The 13,197-nt window shown below is 38.3% G+C and overlaps 2 protein-coding genes across 6 annotated transcripts in view; one reads left to right on the plus strand and one right to left on the minus strand.

Moving 5' to 3' along the window:
• The window catches only part of LOC108746511 (zinc finger protein 471), a 13,545-nt gene extending 11,618 nt beyond the window's left edge, over positions 1-1,927 (plus strand). For all 5 annotated transcript variants that reach the window (XM_018483327.1, XM_018483328.1, XM_018483331.1 and 2 more), the window contains exon 7: positions 1,670-1,927. In XM_018483327.1, the coding sequence (XP_018338829.1) occupies positions 1,670-1,927 (258 nt within the window). The remainder of the gene's footprint in view (positions 1-1,669) is intronic.
• The window catches only part of LOC108746514 (jmjC domain-containing protein 7), a 27,758-nt gene continuing 16,466 nt past the window's right edge, over positions 1,906-13,197 (minus strand). The window contains exons 2-5 of the mRNA XM_018483337.1: positions 3,111-3,590; positions 2,659-2,902; positions 2,367-2,560; positions 1,906-1,987 (exon numbers count right to left, since the gene is read on the minus strand). Of these exons, the coding sequence (XP_018338839.1) occupies positions 2,371-2,560; positions 2,659-2,902; positions 3,111-3,590 (914 nt within the window). The 3' untranslated portion in view covers positions 1,906-1,987; positions 2,367-2,370. The remainder of the gene's footprint in view (positions 1,988-2,366; positions 2,561-2,658; positions 2,903-3,110; positions 3,591-13,197) is intronic.

Consider the following 13,197-nt stretch of genomic DNA (forward strand, 5'->3'; position numbering starts at 1 on the left):
TTCTTCGCGCGCGTCATCTTCGCGGCAAGGGCTATCGGCGTTTGAGAACCGACAAATAAATCGCTTCTGCGCGCGTCAGCTTCCTCGACGATCTTTATACGCAACGCCTCCGGCGTCGGCAACGCGTCTCGCGACTCGATCGCGCACCGAAAGTTTTCGAACGCCGGCGGAAGACTGTACAGCAGCATGATAGTCAATAAATCTGGGTTTACCTCGATGTTCATCTCTCCCAATTTATCGACGGTGTCGAAAAAATCGCGCAGGTGATCACGAATATCTTCTCCGTCGCTCATTCGATGAAGTGTCAGCTTCTTGAGCAGTGACGCTTTCCGCGCTGGTCCTGTTAACTGATATATCGCTTGTAGTTTTTGCCACAGGGCATGTGATGTCATGCATCCTTTTATGAGTTTCAACTCGGATGGACTGATCGCCAAGATGATATCAGACTTCGCAGTTCGGTCGGTTTTCTCCCATGCTGCTCTGGCAGCGGCGGCGTTCGCATTTCCCTCGACGGCTTCAGGCTTTGCCGTTTCTCCGTTCACGATAGACCACGAATCGCTCTTGACGAGCAGGGCCTCCATTTGTATGCGCCACGTGTCGTAATTATCTTTTCCGAGCGGCTCGATGCGGACGGTGTGTTGAGACGCCATCTTGTCCCGCGCTCGTGTTGTTCTCGAAAAAAGAATCGGTTATTATTCCTTTTTTTTTTGTTTGTGTCCACACACGCACTTCGCGTTCACTTTGCACTTAATTCTCGCGTCGTCTTGGGCCCATAACCTATTGACGAAATTCAGGTGAAGGCAAAGGCAAAAAAGAACAGGGTGTGTGCAGAGAACCAAAAAGATATATTGATAAACAGACGTGGTCGTTACATGTGTCGTAGCCAGACTGGGACGAAACAGAGAAACCAGCGCGTAACGCCGATACGTGGCGTTAGTGGCGACACAACATGTATTGCTCGTAGTATGTAGGAAGCAGGACAAATCTCAACACGAATTAAATTCACAAGCAATTTTTTCATAATTAATGCTCAATCAGGCATCATAAGAAAATGTTAATATGCTGATAAATTGTAAATAAATTTATTGCGAAAAATATTACCTCGGCTAGGAGTTGAACCCGGATCTCTTGTACTTCATATGAGCATCCTAAGCTTTTAGACTAGAGATTTTAGTAATATTCTTCGCAATAATTGATATATGTAAGGAAACGTCTTTCTTTCAGGCGACGTAATATAAACAATAAGAATTTTACTGACCGTACATTTGAAAATTCAACAATAAGAAATAAATGTAATGAGATTATAACAATTAAAAAAATTATAATGGTCACAAAAAAGTAATAAGTTATCGAACATTCTCATAATGTTGAAATGGCAAAATACCCAATGAAATCTTAATATCGAATGAAACTTCTTTTTATTTCATTGTTTTTGCATACTTAAATATCATTTATTTCATGTTATCACTGTTTTATTACAATATACATAATTTTAATATTTTATTCGAATTATGTAGATATTTATGGTTTTGGATGGGTCTTTGTGATCTCAAATTTTCGGCACTTTATTATAGAACTACTTTAATACATTTGATTATATATTTTTTTGCACATTTATAATTTATTTGGATTTGTGTAATTATAAATCATTTTTCTTTTTCATAAATAGCAACAGGGAGGAAATGAGGAAATACTTTCTTGCGATGTATGTGGAATCACATACAAATTCATGAGTTCATTAACGAGGCACATGGTAACCACACATATGAATCCTGAAAAACTGCGACAGCAAGCAGAGGAGCAGCGAAGAAAACGCGAGAACAATTACCGGAAATATCTAGAAAACCGAAAGATGTACGAAACTCAGAATTATGGTACAAAACGTAAATATAATTTGCTTACCGGGGAAAACGACGAAACAGCTTGACTTAAATTTTCTTGTAGTTTTTTGACAGTTTCGTAAAGCACGACAGTAAGATTGTAACTTCTGTAAGAATAATAACGTATATTATGTTATTATCTTTGTATCATTGACGTAATGATAAAATAAGCATTTCATTTAATAAGTATATCAATAACATATATTAATTAAAAAATACGTGTAGATGTTTTGATATAGTATTAGTATATATAAATATATTATGGAATAGTCAATAGTATATGATGTAGCAATGTATTATACGCCATAAACGACATACACATACAATCTATACAGAGTATACATACATGTACACCGCATATATCTGTGCACAAAGAGAGGAAGATACAAATATATAAATATAAGATTTCTTTTGCATGCAAATGACTTAAAATAAAATAGTATCATCTATACACATAAATGTTTACAGAGTGCCTTAACCACTTACTCGTTTATTTGCATAATGTCTCCAGTGCTTTGAAGTAAGCATACTTAATATCGAATTCCATATCGTACCAATAATTGATGGATATGCAAGCATGTGACTGTGTCACATGATGGAACCATAAGGATGGCAAGTACAATATATCTCCAGCTCTGAGTGTCACTTTCAAGTTATGTGTGTTACGATATTCTGGATATCTATAAATAAATTTTTTTATATATTTTTTCTATTAATTTTGAAAATAAATGTCATTTTGAAAATAAAAAACGCTACTATATAGTGTATATTACTAAACTTTTCGTAGTTCGGATTTAAAGGATCTATACATATCCATGGCGTTGATGTTAAATTTGTGATTCTTCCTGAATCAAGCGTTTCATTAATTGACTCAATAATCCATTTTCCGGGTTTGTGTTCCTTGTAAACAGCAGACGGATAATTTTGATATGGAATCCATGGTAAATCCGTGGGAGGATGTAAAATAAAGTTTTTTTTACCAGACACAACACAATGTATATTTTCGTAAGGATCTTTATGCACTATAAATAGTAAAAATATGTAATTTAATTCGCATGTTACTGATTTTCAGAAGTAACTATATACACTAATAAAATTATGTGAACAGAAATACATTTTGTAAAATTCTTGAAATTATGAGAATGAAATTTATTTAATGACGATTATCTTATATCAATTAGATATCCAAGCACTTTCGACTATTTGTTACCAAATAAAATTAAACTTTACTAGAAGTTACAGCTCTTTCATCTCCCATCCAAAAGTTTACAGCATCAGGATGCTTTCCAAATGCTTCGCTGGCCCACAATATTTCAATTTCTGCGTCCGGCCACAACTTACAAAAGCTGTGTATAAAATTCGAATTTTGTTTCTGTATATAAAATACACTGTTTTCTATCGTGTTTTCTAATGTGTCAAGAAATGCTGATATTGTGAGTAAACGTTCTTCGGGCATTACAAAAAATTCCTTGGTACCGTCATCTCCTTTAATTACTGCATCTGCATAGCCATTTGGCGTTACAGCGACTGAAATCTTTTCGTCAGCAAGCACTTTGCGAAAATATGGTATAGACCATTTGTCTATAGCAGGCCAATGTTTTATTGCACCTCTTATTACTAATGGTACATTTTTCGAGACATACTCTCGGTAGAAGGCGAGTGGCGTAATTGAGTGATTTATTTCTGCAACTTCGCTTTGTAAGTACAACTCTACAATATAAGAAATTATAATAAAATTACAAGTATATAACAATAAAGAAACTCGTACTATTATTTACGATTATACAAAAAATGATTATTTTTTTCATATATCAGATAATTAGTCACGTAAAATATTATTCATTCAGAAGTTTCATTTATTTGTATCCTACAACAGCTATTGTTCGTTAATTAAGACGAGTCATATAATTATAAATTATAACAAAAACATATGACTTATTTTATTTATTTAAGTATCAGTAAATGTAAATCATAATTTTTTATAATTGTGAAAAGTAAAAAATATAAAAATTGCTCATTTTAAATTTACATAAATTACATATTTTGTAAATATAAAGCGTGTGTGTAGGATGTTTCCTTTTTATAAAATTTAAGGATATAAATTACAATTCAGTAACAATTCGCAAACGCTAACTTTATAAAGAATGTAAGGGTGGCTACCCATGCAGCGAAATAGTGTAACGCTGAACAAGAGCAAAACCAATTACAAGCGTTCCACACCAACTGCAATTGTATATCATTTCTATAAAAGATTGTTATCTAGAACTGGCGCCAAGTTAAATCCTATTTCTTTATATCATGACAAATTAAATAAATAATGAATATTAGTCTAACGATACGTATTTGTACAAAAGATTTGATATCAATAACTGTGATGCCAAATTAAATTCTACTATTAAAAAAAAAACCCAAGTGATATTATCTTTATTATTTACTTAATCCAAATGGTACTATCTTTAATTTTTATACAATGAAACCTAACACATCGGTCAATAAGTCCCCGGTCTGACACATAGAGAGCGCCACTAACACAAAAAGTACATAGTGGTTCGAAAGAACAGACCCTTTTAGGCGTACTGTCAAATGTATATGTCATTCGGATCATTATTGTGTGAGTTATTGAAGCTTTAGTGACGCTAATTTGGTTATTTTCATAACAATGGAAAAAAAGGAATTTCGTGTGCTCATTAAACACTGCTTTTTGATGGGAAAAAACACCGTTGAGGCAAAACAGTGGTTGGACAAACATTATGGCACCTCTGCCCCAGGCAAATCAACAATTATCGACTGGTATGCTGATTTTAAACGCGGTCGTACGGACACCGACGATGCACACCGCTCTGGTCGCCCAAATGAGGCAGTTGTCCCCGAAAAAATCAAGCAGGTCCATAAATTGGTTTTGTCCGACCGTAAATTAAAGCTGGATGATATTGCTGACATCGTAAAGATATCCAAGGGAAGTGTTTTTACCATTTTACACGATCATTTGTCGATGCGGAAGCTGTGTTCGAAGTGGGTGCCGCGTTTGCTCACTGTGGATCAAAAACAACAACGCGTCGATGATTCCGAGAGCTGTTTGGCCATGTTTCAGAAGGATCGGAAAGATTTTTTGCGTCGGTATGTGACCATGGACGAAACATGGATTCACCACTTCACACCCGAGTCGAATCGGCAGTCAGCTGAGTGGACTGCAGCCGGTGAAAGCCGCCCCAAGCGACCAAAAACTCAAACGTCGGCCGGCAAGGTTATGGCATCTGTATTTTGGGATGCCCATGGTATCCTTTTCATTGACTACCTCGAAAAGGGTGGGCGCATCAATAGCGAATATTACATGGCACTACTGACGCGTTTAAAGGCCGAAATCGTCGAAAACCGACCCCATATGGCGAAGAAAAAAATCATTTTTCACCAGGACAATGCACCGTGTCACAAGTCGATGGCAACGATGGTTAAATTGAACGAGTTGGGCTTCGAGCTGCTCCCGCACCCACCGTATTCGCCAGATTTGGCGCCCAGCGACTATTTCCTATTCGCTGAGCTCAAAAAAATGCTCGCTGGGAAGAAATTTCGATCGGATGAGGAGGTCATCGCCGAAACTGATGCGTATTTTGAGGGTCAGCCAAAATCGTTCTACAAAACCGGCATCGAACGTTTGGAAAGGCGTTGGACTGATTGTATTGCCTTAAAAGGAAACTATATTGATGAATAAATTCGAATTTTTATGTAACACTTGTGTTTTCTTTGCTAGACCGGGGACTTATTGACCGATGTGTTAAGTATACATATATCTTATTAAAGGATCTTCCTATTTCAATTCAAATGGTTTAAATTCCTCTTAAATAAAATTATTATATCACAATTCATTCAAAGACATTTTTTCTTCCAACTAAAGTAGTGGTTATTTAAGTCTCCTTCAAAACATTATATAAAATATTATCACAAAATTGCGTTACCTTGCTCAATTGAAGTGTTACCACAAAAAATTAATTAACCGTGTAAAATAAAAAAAATTAATATAAAAAAATTTTTCATGTAAAAACACTTGGCGCTGTTAGATCTCGATATAATAACATAGTGGTAAAATATGAATATAATATTTAGAAAAATAATATAAATAAGAAACATATTAATAAGAAAAATTAGAATCATTAAAAAATATGAATATTTAGGAAAATAAGAAAAATAAAAAGCATTCCTAATGAGATTATGCGTTTCGGAGGTTTCCTCCGTGTTCAGATGCGTTGACGTTCCTAGAATGGATCTGGACATGGAGGAAATCTGCGAAACGCATAATCTTTATACTATATAGAAAGCACCCGTGGAAGCCTCAAGAATATTCCCAATGAGAGTTAAAGTATCTAGCGTGTGTGTATATACGTGATTGAGTTATAGAGTCGTGTAAATTGAACGCTGTGAATGCTATTAAGACTCCTGACTAATTGGCAGTCATGTTGCAATCGTGACGTCAGAAATGAGGAATGATACGTTAATTTATGTTGCATGCCATTTTTAAATAAAGATAATTTGGATGAAATGAAATGACGAGGTCACTTTAAAACACTTGTAAAAATCGATGAAAACTGTCCTTTCCTGCTTTGAGTCAGTAAATGATCGTAAAAGGCACGTAAAATGAGGCAGAAACACACGGTCCGACAGCTGTTGAAATGAGTAAAATATAAAATTCGCTTTTACATATAAAATTCCAAGATAACTTTAGTTTTCATTAATAATTACGACTTTGATAAGTACGAGACAAGTCACATTTTCACAATTAAACAAATAATAAGGAAATGGTGGCACGCAACATAAATATCGTTGTCAAAACGTTATTTTTCCACGTCTATAAGTTCGGCCATTTATCGTGGTGCGGCGCTGTAACACACAACAAGCACGAGCCCATGTCCATGTGTTCGTTTGCGGCGCGTCGAGAGTGAAGCCGAGAGATAGCGAGCTCCTTATACTAATCGCTTGTTTCATGCGACCGAAAATGCTTTCTCGGCAATCTCGGCCGCTGATTCTTGTTCGGGTGGTCAATCTGTGCGGATGTGCTCACGCGTGCGCTCTTTCAAATCTCACGCCGCGAGTTTTCTAAGTGTTGCTTGCGTTCCTTTCGAGGCTCTCTCAGCCTCTTTTTTTCCCATTTCCAGACATTTTTATTGTTTTTCCTCGAATTCCATTCCTCGGTTCGTGCTCTTTTGAGTGGTGGTGGCATGCGGGGGGACCTTTCCGCGGATCCCTCAGACCCGGATCCGGGTGATAAGCAGATTGACCTATCGCGAACCATGCATTCTCGTCAATCTCGTTAGAGGAATTTGACACTTTTATTAATAACATTAATAAGACGTCCAGAGCTTCATCGCCAATTAGTTTAGACAACGCTAGAATGACGCAATCCGCTGGGATATTGCCGTTAACGCCCTCGTCCATGTCGCGGGAAAAGAGAGGTAAGAAACTCAGTAAAGAACAAGAAAATAATCAGCGTACTGTTGCAGATGAAGCTTCGGCGAGTAAAACCTTTCTTTCGCCGTAAGATGTTATTCGTAAAAATTTAGAAAGGTCTTTTTCCCCCCTTCTCTCAGAGGGGGATGAGGAGCACTCTACATCCGACATTCAAGATGAGTCTATGAAATCCATGGGAGATCCGGATTTAAATAGTAAGGTTTTTATTTCTAGCGGAAACGTTGATACGACTTCCTTAGCCACCCGTGACGGGGAGAACGCTGCGGTGACGGCAGCCTTGTGTCGCGTCAGCAAGAAACGCCCACCAGAGGAGGAGAGTTTGTTAGGGGAATCCCCCCCCCCCCCGTAAGTTGCCATCATCGGATGGCTTAGCCAAGGGCAGGTTACCGATGGATACAATTTGCAGACATTCTTCTAAAGATATGCCACCTTATGTGGTTCTTTTACAAAAAATTTCAAGTAATGACTGCTCGTTTAAATCCAATCATGGTTAGCCGTATTAAAGTTGGTCGATAATAATTTCTTAGTCGAAGTTAAGGCGGACCGCAACAAGGTCTCGGTCTCTCTCAATAATTTAGAGAAGGCCAACAATCTTTGTACCATCCACACGGATGCTCTTGAGGCACATAATCTCAAAGCAGCTATTCCTTTTTTTAGAGTCATGCGATCTGGGGTTATAAAAAATGTGCCGCAAGATGTCTCTGAAGAAACAATTCTCAATGAGTTCTCCTCTCCGGTTAAAATTATTTCGGTCCGTAGATTCTCTCGCAAGGTACGAAAAGATAGAAAAGACGCGCTTATCTTTATGTAATCCGCCTTGGCTAAATTTCAAGGCCAGAATCTTTCTTGTGCACTTACTTTTATGCATATTTCCTTTCCGATGTTTCCATATATCCCCCGTGTTCTAATGTGCTTTGTTTGTTTGAGGTTTGGCCATGTCAGTGCAGAATGCAAGAGTGCAGCTCGCTGTGCGAAATGTGGGCAGGGCAGGCATGTGAAGTTGGAGGATTGTTCTCGTCATAATCTTCCTCCCAAATGTTGTAATTGTGGTCAAGATCATTTTCCTTCTTCTAATAAATGCCCCATGTACCTCAGACAGAGGCAGGTATATCAATACACAGCTTTTGAAAATGTTTCTTATGCTAAGGCTCGCAACAGGTTTGGTATTTCCATCGTAAATTACTCTTTACTCTCTCATCCCTCGATAATTTTCCTTTTCTTCCTTCACACTCCTCTCCCTACCTTTTCCCCCTGCCTGCCAGACATAACCTCTCTCCCCAGAACCCTTCCTCTTCGTCTTCTCCTTCTCATTTTTCTTCTCCCAATTTCTCTAACGTTAACCCTTATGAATTACTCGGATCAATCCCAGAATTTGGTCATCCGCAAACCTTCGAACCCATTCAATCCTATAGCGGCAAAGTGCGGGCCCCCCCTCCAGGAGATTTTCAATCACGCCACAGAATTCAGCCTCAATAGGTACGACGTCCCGATTATCCTATCAATTGCCAGGAGGACTCAATGGTGGTTCCTCGGAGGATCTTTGCAATGCCCACAAGTCTTGCCTTATCGCTCCTGATGGCAGGTGGGGAGCTCTCCATTCCTCTGTCCCTTCGCTCCCCGGATACTCTTTTTATTACTAATCTTCCCCCCAACTCTTCTATCTCGGAGCTTACGAACCTCTCTCGATATTCATCCTCTCTAACTTGCTACAGAAAATTATTGGCAATATTCTTTTGATTCACCAATTGGCAACTGCTTATGACAAATCCATAAGACGCTTGGTCAATCGATTCATAATGGACAATAATCTTCATCATCATTCTTTTCTGCCTCAACGTAACCCTCAATTCATCAAATTAATTTTCTGAAACTGGCGTGGTGCCGCCTCTAAGAAATCTGAAATAGAAAAAATTGTTGAAAGTATGGACGTCCTTATTCTTGCGGAGACATGCCTTAAGTCCACTCAAGACTTTTCGATTAGAGGCTTTGATTGAGGCTTAGGTTAATAATAAAGACAGAGACATGGCATTTCTCATAGTTCAATAAAATATCAAGTTTTGGGAAACCTACCGTCCCTTCTTCCTTCAGTCGAAATGCTAGCTATCCAGGTCTTTTTTAATGATTCTCTATTCACAATCATAGCTGTATATCGTCACCCTAATACTCCCTTAAAAATATCGCGAACTCTCTCTTTTCTTTTACGAGGGCAAGTCAATACGTTCTTAGAAAATCTGTCAGAGCACTCGCAGTGTCACATTACTTTTTGACAAGTAGCATCTTTCAGCTGATTACTGCCAAATTTTGAGCGGAATTCATCGTGTGGTTTCTTTTCTGTAGACGATTAAAGCGAAAAACCTTTGTATTTTTTGCAAAATGGAAAACAACGAGTTTCGTGCAGTGATCAAACATCTACATATGAAAGGTTTAACGCCGAAAGAAATGAAAGCCGAGTTGGATAATGTTCATAGCACATCTGCACCAGCGTTTGCAACTGTATACAATTGGGTGAATGAATTTAAACGTGGTCATACATCCACATGTGATGCACCTCGTTCGGGACGTCCAATTGAGGCTGCTACGCCAGAAATCATCGATAAAGTGCACGATATTGTTTTGACTGATCATCGAGTGAAAGTGCGCGAGCTTGTTGAGGCCATAGGCATATTACATGGTACAGTGATTTCAATTTTGCACGAATAATTGGGTATGAAAAAGCTATCGGCAATATGGGTGTCGCGTTTGCTCACTGTAGATAAAAAAAATGTTTTACTATGTTTTTCTAAAAATTTACTGACTTGTCCTCGTATCAACTCTTAATTCTGTTCTTCTCCTTGGAGAAGAACGCTCATCATCCCCTTTGGGATTCCCTTAAAATCAATTTTGAGGGCTCTCTTTTTGCAGATTTGACAGATTCTTACAATCTCTCTTGTCTTAATCTTGATTCCACTTCAACTTTTTTTCATCATCCCACCAGAATCCCTTCCACTATTAATCTCGTATTCTCTTCTTTAAATATTTCATCGCTCTGCGATGTGTCGGATGTGATTCATGGGGCAGCGACCACTTCCCTATTTCTATCGATATCTACTTGCAAATTAAATCTATTTCTTTCTTCTCTAATAAAATTTGTCTCATACGTGAGCAATGGTTGTGTGCAAACCACTGGTTATCGGAACATGCATGAAAAATTACTGATGAAACCTCAGCAAGTTCTCTTTTGGTTTCTCCAGAAGAAGGATACAACACATTCATTCGTCGCATTTTGGAAAGCCTCGGGAATCACTTATCCTCCAAACACTCGCAACAACAGTAAACAATACATTCTTGGTGTTTCCTCCTTTCGGGGTCCTTCCCCTGTGCCCTAGTGGACTCCGGAATGTGATGAGCCGGCTAAGTTTCGGGGCGCATACCTAAAGGCTTTTAAATAGGTTCCGACTACTGAAAACTACGAGGCATATCGGAAGTCGATCAGGAGAGTTCGAAGAACTCTTCGACGTGCTAAGCGAAAAGGCTGAAGAACTTTTTGCGAAAATCTCAGCTCTCGCATTCTCTCTACGGAGGTCTCTGGCGCATGCTCAAACGTTTCAAGAATCGCCGTCTCGCTCCGTCTTCGCCCCCTATTAATAACCTTTCAGTTAACGGAATCTCTCAAATTCAAGAAGTCATAGATAAATTTTGTCTCTCTGCTTGCTCTCCGGAGATACTGTCCCTGACAGGATTCCGGAATCTCTTGTATGACTCGACTTATCGTTTTCTCTTCACGAAATCAGACTCGCCCTTCATGCTGTAAGGATATCTTCCAGTCCCGGTCTGGATGGTATAAATCGCTTCATTAAAGCTCTCCCGGGTGAAATTCTTTCTTGCTTACTCTCTTTATTAAATCTCATCTTTTCATCTTCCATCTTCCCTGCACAATGGTCGCACTCTATCGTTCATTTAATTTCAAAGCCCCATAGTGCGGGCTATCGACCTATATCACTCACATCCTGTATTCTAAAGCTCCGAGAGCATATGATTCTGAATTTATTGGCTCTCTGAGTCACTCTCCTCATCTCTCACTTTCCTATTCCCAATCAACCAGTTTGGATTTAAAAAATTTAAATCCAGGATAACCTTACTATCTTGTTCGCTAACATTCACAAGGCCGATCTCCTTCATCAGGACACAGTGGTTGTATTCATAGATATTAAATCCGCTTTTGGTAATGTCCACTTCACATATTAATCCAAGATCTCATTAATTTGGATTTTCCCTCTCTCTTTATTAAATTTATCAATAATTTGATTGTTTCTCGCACGGTCCAATTTGTAGTACAGGGATCTCTTTCTCCCACCTATCACTCGCGTAAAGGCCTCCCTCAAGGGTCAGTACTCAGCCCCACGCTCTTCAATATTTACCTTAGAGATATCAACGATTCTTTATCACCAGACGTACACTTGCTTCACAATTTGCGGATGACATTGTCATATTTTCCTCCCACACTAACATCAGAGTCGCCTAACAATCAATAGAATGTTCTCTTAATAACATTCCTTCCTGAATAACAGAGGCCTTGAGATCTCCTTTTCCAAAACTCAATTGATAATTTTCTCCAAAAAGTATAAGAATCCTCATATTAACTGTTCGGTAAAACTGAGGGAAACTGATATTCTCCCTTCTTCACAGTTAGATTTCTGGGTATAATATTGGACTCCAAACTTTCAGACAGGCAATATATGGCATATGTAATTAACAAAGGGAAAAAGTTAAACTCTATTATATCCGTCCTTAGAACAACTTGGTGGGCCGCTTGCCCTTCTTTACTTCTTTACATGTACAACTCTACAATTCGAACTTCGAGTATGCTTCTCTTATCTTTTCCTTGAACAATAACCAAAACCTTAGAAAATTACAAAAGATACAAAACCGTTACGATTGTGGTTATCGCGTGTCCACCCCAATCAATGTAATGCATGCTGAATCTAAACTTCTACTTTTGCACAGATTCAAATTCCTAGCCTCCACATATTTCCTTAAAGTTATTTCTATACGGGACCACTGTGTTGTGACAAAGCTCTTGGAACTTTGCGACTGTGACACAATTCTTTCACAATATGCATACCTACTAAAAAATTTCCCGTCAGCAATCATATTTTTTCATATGTGACAGCATAAAAATAATATGTATATTACCCCCGCTCTTCCCACTTTTCAAAATTCTTTTATTCTACTATTATATGCATCGATTACATTAAACCTCCACTAAAGCTCTTAAACTCTTCCGCTCTGGATCTCTCCAATTCGTTCAGCTCGTCTTTGACGTCACCTTTAGAGATCTGATCTCTCAAGCCATCGTATTTTATACGGATGAATCTAAATTTGAGGATGGTACATTCGTCGGCTCTGCTGTTTACTCTCCCCAGCTTGATTTGCGACACATGTTGAAACTCTCCTCCTCTGTTTCTGTATTTTCGGCTAAAGCTTGGGCCATCTACAATGTCTTGTCTATAGCTATCCACAAAAATTTGAATCGCATTGTAATCTTCTCAGATTCAAAGAGCGTCCTCGACACTCTGTGAGGATACAACAACAAAACTAACAACTATGAGGTAGAGTAAGGTGACTTTTTGAATTTCGCGCGCTCTGTACACTCTAATTAAAAAAATTTGTTGTTGTGTTGGTACACTCGTCACGATCATATGTTCACAGTTTTGACTATATAGCATGTGTTGTTTTTATGTGAGAGGCATAAAGGTTAGACTCGTGTTTGCGTGCTCGGCGATTTTTTGCTTTTGAAAATAATGGAGCAGAGAGTTTGTATTAATTTTTGTGTAAAAAATGGTATTAAGTGTTCAAAAACTCTTGAAATGTTGACAGT

This window comes from Trachymyrmex septentrionalis, unplaced genomic scaffold, assembly GCF_001594115.1.
Source record: "Trachymyrmex septentrionalis isolate Tsep2-gDNA-1 unplaced genomic scaffold, Tsep1.0 scaffold175, whole genome shotgun sequence".
NCBI classification, from domain to species: Eukaryota; Metazoa; Arthropoda; class Insecta; order Hymenoptera; family Formicidae; genus Trachymyrmex; species Trachymyrmex septentrionalis.